At 36.5% G+C, this 13,372-nt stretch overlaps 1 protein-coding gene across 2 annotated transcripts in view; it reads left to right on the forward strand.

The window, feature by feature from the left end:
• LOC105422438 (uncharacterized) overlaps positions 1–13,372 on the forward strand; it is a 45,565-nt gene that overhangs the window by 22,486 nt on the left and 9,707 nt on the right. For both annotated transcript variants that reach the window (XM_089076177.1, XM_089076178.1), the window contains 6 exons: positions 6,543–6,692; positions 8,399–8,593; positions 10,008–10,093; positions 10,922–11,118; positions 11,486–11,603; positions 11,972–12,211. In XM_089076177.1, coding sequence (XP_088932303.1) covers positions 6,543–6,692; positions 8,399–8,593; positions 10,008–10,093; positions 10,922–11,118; positions 11,486–11,603; positions 11,972–12,211 — 986 coding nt within the window. The remainder of the gene's footprint in view (positions 1–6,542; positions 6,693–8,398; positions 8,594–10,007; positions 10,094–10,921; positions 11,119–11,485; positions 11,604–11,971; positions 12,212–13,372) is intronic.

Raw genomic sequence — 13,372 nt, forward strand, 5'->3', positions numbered from 1 at the left:
TCGCGAAGCTTATCCTGCGTGGCGGACAGGAAGCGGGCAGGTTCTACCTCGCGTCTAGACATATTTACGCGCACCACGATAACCGGACTGTCCTTTTTAAAGCGGAGCTTAAAAGCTTTCTGGCCCGAGAAAGAAAAGTCATCCTACGCGGTGTGACCGCGACTTAAAACGAATACTAATGCGGCGTGGAAATGCCCCTAGATTTCTTCTTTTCCTCGTCTCACATTGCGCGCGTAATTTGTTTATCGCCGTAAATAGCCTTTATAAACTGCGGAAGCTTTGGTGTTTATAGTACAACAATCAGATGTAAATGTTGTAAAATTTTCGTTAAAATTTGTTGAATATAATTATTTAATTAATAAATAAAATTATAAAGAACATGTGGAAAAATACATGTTTATTTTCGTACGTCATGAATCTTGGAAGAAGTGCAATCGCTGCTGTTACTTTGAGGGAAGAGAGACGTGGACACCTTTATAGATGCTTTCTCGTTAGTTCAATCCTAGACTATGGCGTTGGACCAGATGCCGAGAATGTTCCGCATCTTGAGAAACGACTGCTACCATTACTTCTTGGACATTGATAAAAAGAACAGTCAACGGCTTGGAATAGAACGGCTAACACGATTCGCGCTATTCTTTCTAATGAAAATATTTCAAAAAATTTATAAGATCTGGCCTGTATTACATATTTATTATCCTCTAATTTAAAAAAAAAACTTTTAATTTTTGATATTGAGTGTAAAATCAAAAATTTTTAATCTTTTTTTACTTTTTTATACTTTACTGCAAATACTCCAGTATTAGTGAAATCGATATTAAGTCGGCAGAGTTATATCGATATATATTTATTTGACATCTTACATACGTAATTTAATTGCCTATGCCAATTTCAAATCTTTGCTGAGATGCACTTTGGGATTTCTTTCAATTGGAGAATACAGTGCTAAGCTCGCGAGGTAATTGTATACGTGCTGAAAAGCAGCAGGTAAACGTGTCTGAAGATGTTTATTCCTTATATGCGGTTTCAAAAATTGCATCTGGCGGACAGTGGAATATGTCTGCCGTTGAAATAAGCCGTTATATTGTTCCAAGCATACAATCTCACAACGAAGACACGATAAAATGAAAACTGCAGGAATCGAGAATGGGATAAACAAGAAACAACTTATGAAAAGAATGAACCAAATCGTGTCCTTTCTTTTTCCACTCTTCCGCATATTTCGATGAACGCCGCGGGTGACCATAAATATTTCTCTGGTTTATTTTTCCATCAATGCTATTATTCGCCGAAATGTCGACGAGGATATCGCTATTGCCCGAGCAGACGGTAAATTTACTCTCAAGACCGCTAAAAGCAAAATATTGTAGTTGCGGAAACAAGTCCAAATCACAGCTAACAATAAACAAAAGTGTTGAAAATAATAAGATCATTTTTGATAGAAATATTGGTGGAAAATATTCGGAACTTATGGAACAATAAATGTAACATTTTATCAAACAATATTACAGAAATTTATTATTAATTTATTATTAACTTGTAATATTAAAAGAAATAATATTTATTGGCTTTTTTATTTATAACTAGCATAGTTAAAATCAGTATATTAGTTTTTTTATAAAAAGATTGTTCATAAAGAATGTATATTGCTAAAAACAGATTTTAAAAATTTTTATAACATGAAACTTTTTTAGATAATCTATTTGTATTGAGATAAAATTCTATTTACAGGTTTTATATATTTTGTATGAAAAATACGAAAGCACATGAAATTTCAGAAATATATAAAATACAGAAAAATGCAGAATAAAATACGAACCTAAATTTTTATTTATATATATATATATATATATATATATATATATATTTTTTTTTAATTTCTGAAAAATAATTATTTCAAAATGCATGGTATGTAAAATTATAAAATAAATGTCGTCCTTAAATCCAAGACGCGTCATCCAAGATCGCCCAAAACGTGCTTTAGATGTAATTTATGAAATGTCATGATAAGACTGAACCTGGATGGATTTACAGAAGAAAAAGAAAGAGTGATTTCAAATTTTCCAGTCGAATACATTACGGGCGGTCGATAAACGTGCGCGTTTATAGAGAGTAGCACACGTGAAGGGGTCATCGTTCCGTCATCCTATCTGCTCCAGACGCCCCACGTATACATTGGAATACGTGTACTACGGATTGAATAACGTCGTCCACGATAATGGAAGGCTTTACCAAGCCATGTATCTACAACACCGCACTATCGGTATCGAACACTTGAATCTCTCACGGTGCCGCGGCGCCTCCTTGAAAAGCCAGAAAGAGCGCGAAATCTCACTAATCGTAGGATTTAACACCTCGATCGTTCTACGGATTAGGCTACGACGGTATAAACTCGGATTTCGCAGCATCTAGAGATTTCTAAGCACGACAGATAGGAAAAACCATACTTTGCGCAAGAAAGGAGCTGTCGATAAATGCTACAATGTAACAAGAAAGCAATGTTGTAGCATTTTGTAGGAAATAAATCTCCCTACCTTACAAGAATTTATAGTAAACCTATAGCGTTGCAGAAGCAATTGATAAAAGAGTCATGTAGAAACAATTTCGTTTCTTTTCTGTATTATTCAAAGTTATAATTAATTTGACAAATTATTTATATCTTTATTTACTTTAAAGTTAAAATATTTTATTTAATAAATACATTTGTATAACAATAGCAGGATTCAATTCAGTTTGTGATTCAAGATTTATAAAGATTTATTTTATAATTTTAGGTTGGATTTTTTTCCATTAATTGTTTGAAATAACGTTAGTATTGTAATTTTGATGATACACTCTTTTCGAATTATGCAACGCTTTAGTATCAAGTGCAAGTAAAGACCCAAGGTATATCAAAATTAAGCGAGATAGTAGCCAAGAAGCTTCTCAGAAGTCTCGAGGATAAAACGGAAGAAAGTGGAGAGGCTCGCGGTCGGTACATGTTCCGTCGTTCCTCCAATTTCCGGCGTTCAGCCGGCAGCTCGCGCGATTTTGCGAAACGGCCGCGTTCGCAAAAAATTCCCGACACGATTCCGCACTTTGCCCAAGCTAGACGTAGTATATCGCTTCACGGGACTGCGGGATCCTGGTCGCTCGTGACCGAGGATGGCTGGCGATAGGGCAGCGAGGGATTTCACCGAGAAGTTGAAGTACAGAGTGATGGAAAAATAACTCACGTGAACGTATGATTTTTCTCTCCTTCCTCTTACACATCCTTTTATCACATCCGGATATTTAAATAATCTTAAAGTAATCTCTAGTTTTATAAACCCACATCTTTTCTTTATCAAACTTTCTAAGATTTGTGTACCATTTGATATATCATTATGATAATTAAAACTTGCAAATTTTTGTTTGAGTCAAGTAATGATTGATTAATATTCTTTCTTTTGTTTGTGTTTTAGATATCAATTTGTTTAATGGAGATATTGCAATATGTCAATAATTTGCAGGCTAATGTTAGAAAACAAAAGATTGACGTCAAATATAATTTAAATAAAATTGAAAAACGTTAAATGAAAAAGCATTCGGTATTCTCGGTTGAAAATAAAAACAATAAACTTTCACGGATTGGAATGTATTGATTTGCAACGTTTTGCACAAAAGTCTTATGAATAATGCCATTTCTATCCTCTCGAGCAAAACGATATTTGTCCCGACATCTGTACAGGGTTGTAGCAAGCGATGGCGTCAGGAGTTTCCTACGAGCTGCGCAAGATGGCGAAGGCTGGCGCGTTTTCCACCCTTCGTATCCCGGGGTGATTTTCACCCCACTTTACTCATTTCTTGCAAAAGAAGCTGTTTCCATGTCACTGGCGGGGAAGAGGAATGGTGCAAAGGAGGGAGAAGATGGGGGAGAAATATCGGTCGATCTTTAGAGAGATTTTCGTTGATTTACAACGCCATTATCGATGCGACGCTCGCTTGCGTCAACCGGTTTCTCCGGGCATATGGAGACGCCGTAAAAGGGCTGTAAATCCATTATTTACAGGAGCATGCGAACCGAAGAAGGTCGAGTCTTTGAGGCGTCGTGAATTACGAGACGAGGCGTTCCTGCGCACCGTGACGCCTCGTAAATATTTATCTCGTGCCAACCAGGAGCAACACACCAATAAAACTGATTACGCTGCGCGATAAAAACCGTTTGTATATTGGGAATTGATTTGTTCGTAGTGATCGGGGCTCTTTCCATACTAATCCGGATTTGGACAATACCTATTTCAACAGAAAGAGTTTCGATTAATCCGCCAATGTACATTATGCAGCCGGCTTAAATCTTTATCGTTTTAATGGATTTGACCGATACTCTGTTTCTCACAAATAACGCTGAAAACGTACATTGAAAATCAATCGATTTATTTGTTACCTTAATTTATACACATTTGTTCGTCTATTTGTTAAATTCTTATATCTACATTTGTTTTCAACAATTTTCTACTTGTATCTGAGAAAACCTATTTGACTTTAATAAACAATCTTCATGCATTTTTGGATGAACGGAAATGCATTTCGCATAGGCCGTCTTCATAAATGTTTCAAGCAAGTTATGAGTGTGCGTGTTTTTTTTTTTTTTTTTTATAGCGAAAAATACGCTAAAAATACGCTATCGTTCGGACGGAGGAATGGTTTTCCTTTTATTAGGATATAGCTTCACGCGAAGTGATTTATGGCGGCGGCGGCGGCGGCGGCGGCGGCGGCTCCGTTGCACGCGTGCGAACCGCGCGCTCACGTGACGCAAGATGAAAATATCTCCGCACATGATTCGCGATACATCAATTTTATGCAGAACGCATCGATCGATCCGCCTTTCAATTTTCATGTAAATTTCGCGGCGATCGCGTGTCCCTGTCGCTTTCTCTTGTTCTCCTGGCGCTTGTTCCGGCTCGAGATCGCTATGATGTATAGGACCCAACGGAGAGACGCGAGCGTGGACGCGATTGTGCGGCAACCATCGCAGTGTTTCTCGTAAAGGAGAAATGAGATAGAATATTTGCCCGTTGCACAATGTCGCTCGTGTTCTACAAATATCACGGACATGGATATATAATAGTCTTGTGTGAAAGAAAACATTGCACGTTTATAAGATTTAGCTAGGAAAAAAAACGCAAGTACGTCGATATCGATATGATAATGGAGTGGAATTACGCTATATCATAAATGTATTCGATGAAACAATGAAACGCATCCGGTCCGATATAGCTATATTCATGTTTTAAAATTTTTCCTTTATTTCAAGTACATATTTATTAACTTTATTCTTTGATTTATTTAAATTCATTATTCAGAATATTATTAAGTCGATATTCACATCGTGAGATATATCGGGACGAGTTGTCGTTGTCAGAAAGGAAGCAAGAAGATTCGGTAGGGAGAATGTCACGATCGAGTGTCTTGATTTATCGAAATGTATGTCGAGTGTGCGCCAGCCATTCTATCGAGCGTTTCGGAGGAAATAGGAGATACGTTAGTTCGACGAACGGTCGTTGGTGATAATTGAAACCGTTAATTAAATCTCGGGATAAGCGTCGCGGCTAAATGAGTTTTTAGATCATCGCCTCTCGCCAAGGGATGAAATCTCTGCCATTTCGTTCCCGATGTAGCTTGCCACGTAAATGATATTTGTGTCTCCTTGATCCTCCTTCATATTGTTTTATCTTCCATTTAAAAACTCTTTCAGAATCTATTTTTAAAATTTAAACGATTTGAGATCGAATATTATTGGTAAAAATAGATCTCATATTAAGAGACATATAGACATATTTTTAAATAATAATAATTAATTATGAGATACAAAATCTTGGAAATACAAAATTATGAAACAATACAAAATTATGAAACAATTAAAATAAAATAATTTAACTCATACTTTTATTTTGACACATTATTGACAATTGCGTTTGCTCTACCGATGCTTTATTACAATATTTGAAAGTAGCATGATTTACTTACAATCAGCGACAAATTCGATATTCAAATGTCAGCAGAAAGTTTGGCGGCATGGATTTTCCGATAAATCTCACAGAAGACTGTCGTCCTAGTCTAATTTGCGGATCGCACGCTAAAAGGAAACTACGTCGTTCGAAGGATGGGGATGGAGAAGAATTTATAGTTACTCTAATATCGAAAACTCACTGTGTGAATAGTTCACAAGGAGGTGATATAAATTTCGGGACTAATCCTATGCTTCCATTCTCGCGAACAAACTCCGACGATAATTTTTCGCCTGATATAAATCAGAGATCTTCGAGGAGCGCTCTCGAGAAGAAAGCTTCTTAAATACAATTAAAAAATTACCATCGCTGTAGAGGATAAAGTATTGCCGATCGCCAATGAATAATGCAGCAATTCTTTTAGATTTTATCGCTATTTGTATTTGTCAATTAATATGAAAAAATCTTGGAAAAATGGCTAAAATATTAAATAAAAAAATTACAAATATTATTGAAAGAATAATTATACTTGTGATATTTTTTGCTATAAAATTTAATTAATTTTTATTTCAGGTCAGAAAATTCTGAAGAAGTATCCAGTTATGGTATTCATCCATGGTGAAAGCTTCGAATGGAATAGCGGTAATCCTTATGATGGCACTATATTGGCGGCTTATGGCGATGTTGTTTTTGTTACAATTAATTTTCGACTCGGCATCCTGGGTAAGAAACGTAAATCTATTTAAAAGAATTGTAACTGATACAAAGGTCGTTACAGCAATGAAAGTTTGCCTCCTTTGTTACTCTTATCTATAGACTCTTATCTATAGCGAGAAGCTGTCGATCGATCCACGAAGCAGAAAAGTAGTAACGCCTAATATACTTTTACTGTTCCGCATCGTATAAATAACTTCGTTACGGTTCGTCGTTTACCAAGGCTGCTGCCTGCTTCGCAAACTTCCTATCTAAATTTTTATCGCTTCGAGCTTTTCAATATTGGACTTTCCTGTCAAAGAAAGTTTGCCGAGGTCACACGATACGAGACGGTAGATTTATCATTGAAAGTGTAAATGATGCTCTCCATTTCAGCTTAATTGCTAAATATTAAATATAATTATATTAATAATTATATTAATGAATAACTAAATTATTGAAAAGTTATTTAATGAAATTCAAGAAAATAACTTAAATCTAGTATGAGGTTTTTGGAGTCGACTCATTTATAAAAATATTCGTATTCATACAAGCGATTTAACAACAATGAGGTCGTGCTAGATTGCGGCGTACTTTCTGGTATGAAAAAACGTTAAATTATTCCATGTATTATCCAGGTGTGCACTTTTCTCATTGTTACGTAAAAAAGTACATAACTGATATAGTAATAGTATATATTTCTCGTTGCACGAGGGCGGTCATGCGAAAGCGTCATTATTCAAAAAGTTCGTTAAAAACTGCCATCCAGAAGTGCATCGCGGCACCTACAATCCGAAATTGTCGTGTACAGTGGTCGTCCTGAAGGGGTTAACAGCGAAATTCTGGCAATCCCTTCTCGCGAGATGACAGCGACGGCGCGATGCAAATAGACGAGTTCGTGGTGGCGCACGTGTATGCGGGTGTGGGTACATTCGGTATATCCGGTAAGTGGAGTGGTTGGCGGAAGAAAAAAAGAGGCGGACGCGAAACCATAATCATAAATTAGGTTAAAGTGCTGGGGAAGCGCTTAGTAACCCCGACCCGCTCTAGGCGGCCAGAGTTAGCCCGTGAGGAGCCTGCGGATAGCTTCAACCCGCCCCTGCCGCAGCCATGTCCGCCCTGCGCAAAACAGGGGAAAAATATGGTCCCGAGCGCGAGGTGGCTGCCGAGCAAAAAGAACCCCGGTGATCGCGTTACTGTGCGAAAGTGCTTCATGTTTAAGCACGAGGGGAAAATTTTGCATCTCCGCGGAGCTAATTAATTGGGACACCGAATACACGAGTCCCCCAGGATCTTGAAACCTGGAATCCCAGTTATTCGAGATCTCCAATAAGAAATAGAAAAAAGCAAGATGTGTCGCGGAAGCTTTCAAGTTGTTGATTAGCTGATATTTATGGGACTTAGTTTAATGAGCTTTACTTCTGCTTGGATTTTGGATGGATCGGTTCTAACAAGACTTATCGTTGAAAAATTTAAGAATTTCTTTAGATCATCGAATTTTTTAATGCGCAAGTTTATAGCCCTTTATAACCCTTTAACTTTTTAGGTTCTTAATTGGTTCAAGGAATTCTTATCTTATTTTTTATTTAGATCCTTCTTAAGTATCCATATTCCAGGAGTTTAAGGTTCTTAAATTCTTTATTTTTTTTCCCAAATTGTTTTTCTTTTTTCATGTTTAAAGACAATTACTTTTTCAAATATTTATTTATAGTGACTGTAAGGTTTTTTGATTGCAGGTTTTTTGAGACCTGGTATTAAAGACGATACAGCAAGTAATTTCGGACTATTAGATCAAATAGCGGCATTACTTTGGCTAAGGGAAAATATTGGGGAATTTGGAGGCGATCCTAATAGAGTCACATTAGTCGGTCACGGAACTGGAGCCATCTTTGCAAATTTGCTTCTGATTAGTCCAGTTGCTAACAAAAAAGGTAAAGAAAAATAAAAATTTTTACACGTATATTATGTTATCAATATGATTATTTTTTTTTATTCTTTTCTTTCTGTAAGATTTTTTTTTCCTGATATTACTTCCTATATGAGGTTCAATTTTTACTACCATTTTTTTCATTATTCTTGTTAATTTCTGTCGATCGTTTGAAAAAAAAAAAAACTTTAAATTCTACTTATGAATGATACTTGCTTCCAAGAATCGAAGAACTCTATGCAATCTGAACTAATCCCTCTTCTTGCCGTAATTGGAAACATTATCCATAGTATAGTAGCGCACAGTGATCGCATATAGGGATCACGATTTCCGAGTCGGCGAGAGATAATCGTGGGCTTAATTGGAGGAATCAGAGCGAGAGAGATAGGCATACGTGCACTTGCATTAAACGCAATACACCCATGTAGATGGTTGAAACAATGTTCGATCGGTGTGCTTCTGAATGAATGATTTACTAATTATCAAAGAATCTGTGAAATTTATGATTAAAACTGAAAGCAAATATTTATCACGACAAAATTAAAAATCGATAATTATATGAAGTATAGTTATATAATTGTTGAATAATGATTGGACTGTTAATAGTGGATCCACTTATTTAGAACTCAATACTACTTCAGTTACTGCCTTCGAGTTTCCCCTTTTCCGATTCGTAAGAACTTGCATTGTGATATTTTCGAGTTTGACAAGGGACTAAGAATCGTCTAGTCTACACGTGTTCAATGGTGAGCACACATCGACCACGAGCACTCTCGAGTACTCGGCGGTGCTTGGCAGGGTCAGCGAGAACGAGCAAAAGCAAGAAAGAAGATGTCGACCATTTTTCACCCGACCGGCTCGCAATGGCGGCCGGGAAAAGGAACTTTTCTCTTCCGGCCGGGCGCACAATGCCACCACGTCCGGCCAATAATTATATTGTGCAATGAAAAATAACCGGACTTAATATTTTACACGTCGAGACAGAAATGCTCGTGCCATGCGGGTTCTCAAATATTGGTGCCATTTTATATTTATACCAACACTCTTTCTCCTCACACATGGCATAAATGTTATTATTTATTAAATTATAACTGAAAAGTTATAAACACAACATTGTTACTACCAGGAAAAAAATTTTGCACGAAAAGTAATTTAAATATTATGAATGAATTAATTTTACAAATTCCTTTGTTCATGAATCCTTAAAAGTGCTCAATTTTGAATGCAAAAATCATTTATATAAGAAAGAAAAAGTTAAAAAAATTAATTATTGATATGTCTGCTCCGTATTAAAATATATAAATACCTATAAATATATAAATATATATAAAATTTATATATATAAAATTTGAGAACTACTAGACGATATTAAACATGTTATGTTGTTAATCAATGACATCCTTATTTTGTTGATGTAGGTTTGTTCAAACGAGCTATTCTGATGTCCGGTTCGGCAATGAGCGCGGACGCTATCGGCAAAGCGCCATTGCAAATTACTATGCAGGTAAAGAAAGACGCCACTGCATAATAGTCTTGAATAAAAACGCGAGATGAGGATTGATGTGCTCGGATTTCAGTTTTGCGGAATGACAAATCGCTACATACAGCATCTATTATCATTAATTCCGTAATTGACTTAATATCTGAATTGGAAAGATCTCTACATTTTCTAGTTCTTCTCAAGTTCATAAAATTAAATTAAATGTAGTTTAGTTTCTTGAAACGTCGGATTTTATTTTTACATAAAAAATCTGCTGACTCTTTGATTTCTACACTTCTGAATTTTTCTCCCTTTCAAAGAATTCTAGATAAATTTTCACACAGATTATGTAATAAAGTGCCTCTATAAATTGTTAATGTATCTTAATGTAAAAAAATATCTAAAGTTAAAATGTCAAATATAAAATCATGGATGTTTAAAAAATTGCTAATTCTTAGAAGTTTTTAGATTCTTATTTATCCTTTCTATCCCTTTTTTTTTATTAATTATTTGCTTTTTAATGTCGATTTTCTATTCAATTTACGTTTTATTATAATTTCTAAATTCTTGACTCTTTTAAATTCCTCAAGTTTCCGAGTCATATTTGTTACGAATTCAAAAAATTTCGAAATGAAGAAACCGCCGTTTTATCACAGTTTTTACGTGGTAATGTACGTTTCACAAACGACGGCGCCGTGTTTCTACTTCACTCGAGCGATTTGAATTCGACGGAAAGACATATCGTTGCTCGTCACGGCGAAGAATAGTTACACAGTTACATCGATGCCGAGGGTACAGGGTCGTTGGCCGCGTTCATTGCGCTCGTGAGCAATGGCGGGGATCGTTTTTCAGGTGGCGCACGCTCTCAACTGTCCCACCACCAACGACAGCGAATTGGCGCTCTGCTTGCGCAACCAGGACGTAGACAGGCTGCTACACGTGAAAATCCACAAGCCGAAATACGTGCCGGCCTACGCACCGTTGATCGACCGTGCCGTCATCCCTGACAAGCCGCTCAATTTAATGGAGAATATCCAGCTCTTCGGCAGGTATAATTTAGAATTTTCATATTGAATAATACAGAAAATAAAATTGATCCAACGATCCCATCCCATATAATCCATGCAAATCGACATTAATCTCAATTATGTTATATTATGCAAAAGAATTTATTATTAAAAGAACGGTTTGAGCTATATAGGGGATTACCGATAATATTTAACGATGTTATTAATATTTATTATAGGACGGATTAGATTAGATTAGATATAACGGATGGATTAGATTTTTGGATATCTTGGATGTACGTATGATCTAAGCATAAAAAAAGAATTTAAACTTTTAATTTTAAGAGTGTATCCTATCCTATATTTATATTTAACAAATTACTAATGAGAAATTGTGTGTTGTTTTTAGGTTCGATCTGATGTATGGTGTAACAGAATCCGAGAAATTTCACATCCTGCCACCAGTTGCTTTGTTAGACGGCATGCTTGATAGACAACGAGATGAAATCCTGCGAGACCATGCCGAAGTAAATTTACTCGTGTGTTGAGTTCGTTTATTCCAATATGAAGCAATCCTTGTTCTATTTATTTTCCTTCCTTCCTTATTGGGTTTTTATCTTGAGATATTTTCTCTCCCAGGACTTTGAATTTTCAGATCCTTATTTTTTTCGGTTTCTTGTTCTTCTATTCTAACTTCAGAGTTCCTAAGTTCGTAGATTGTCTTTCTTCAAATTAAAAATGGCTGTATTTCTCTTGTTTCTTTTTAAATATCTACATTTCTTAATGTTTAAACTGTAAGCACGTACCGTGACGATTGAACTTCTTCAACATCGAATTCTATACTTTTTCTTTGAAAACTCGTATAATCATTTCCGGTATTAAAAATTATCTTTAGGCAACGCATGAGCTGGAGCCGGAGCTGATCTTGTCAAAAGTGCTGGAGCAATATAGCGACTTCTCGAGCGGATTCACGAAAGAGTACGCTACGAAGAATCGGGACATGGTGCTGGAGGCGCTCTCCGATAGCGGCATCGTGGCGCCGTTAATAATGACTGCCAATTTGCATTCAAGGGCGAACCCGAAGAGCTACATGTACGTCTTCTCTCATCCGAAAGCTATGCAAGACTACTCTGGCGTAAGTAGGTCTCGACGATACAACGAAGATCGATTATCGCGGCTCAGACGCCCGTCGACAAAGCGGGACCCGACATGGAGCGGGAAAAATGTTGCACGCTGCGTCAATGGGCTAGGAAAGGATGTGAAAGGGGAAAAAGGGGGCGGACTGGCGGGGATGATGAGTTAAAGTGCACTTCCTTCAACGCTCCAATTCGTGCAGTTTCATGCAACGTTGTTATTCTCTGATGCGGAGTATTGCTCCTGAAAACGGAGGGCATTTTTCATCTCTATATTTTATCGGCGAATCTAAAATAGGAAATTTACTTTTTCTAATTCTCTAACCGCAAAAGAGTGGGAAGTGTATGAGAAAGAAAAAAAAAAGGAGAGGAGAGAAAAGAAAAGAAATGTTATGGCTTTCCGTAAGAAATGTAAGACATTGCTTGTTTGAAGAATAGAGAGCAAGTATATAGGAAAGATTTTGAAGAGCAAATATTTTTTCTTCAAAATTTAAAATTCGCTGATTTGCAGATTTACTTTAAATATTCATGGTATCTCAAGAGAGTTTTATTTTTAATAATCAAATATTTTCAAATTTTGTTTCAATTAATAAAGTTTATAACGATGGAAAATACCAATTAGTTTGTATATCAATTTTCGATTGAATCATTTAAAAGAAAATTGACTCTAAATTTGTTAATAAACTGTGATAAAAGATGTCGAGTAATTTTTGGGATGCCTGACATAGTTAGCGCATTGCATTCATCGTCCTAGGTTTCTTAGTTCGGAAGGGACGAGTTGTGACCTAGTAGCGGCCATTGTGTTCGCACAGTCACCGAGAGAAAAATCCGGCTGCGAACCCATTTGGATTTCGGCCAACTATTTTTATCGCCGTTGCGTGCGCCGGCAACGACCTCGCCATCCAGTAACCGAGAATATCGCTAAATTGAATGTACCTCTGGGTACAACGCTATCCTCACGTCAACAAGAATATTAGATTTTAAATCTGCAAATAGCGATTCGCAGTGTGCATCATTTCCATGTCAAGTTACGTCAATCTCTTTGTTTCTCACTCTCAATTTCTCTCTCTCTCTCTCTCTCTCTCTCTCTCTCTCTCTCTCTCTCTCTCTCTCTCTCTCTCTGTCTCACTATCTCCCCATTTTCCTCTCTCTTGCGTACGTGG

Source organism: Pogonomyrmex barbatus, unplaced genomic scaffold (genome assembly GCF_055798465.1).
Source record: "Pogonomyrmex barbatus isolate J1 unplaced genomic scaffold, ASM5579846v1 scaffold2, whole genome shotgun sequence".
Taxonomy (NCBI): domain Eukaryota; kingdom Metazoa; phylum Arthropoda; class Insecta; order Hymenoptera; family Formicidae; genus Pogonomyrmex; species Pogonomyrmex barbatus.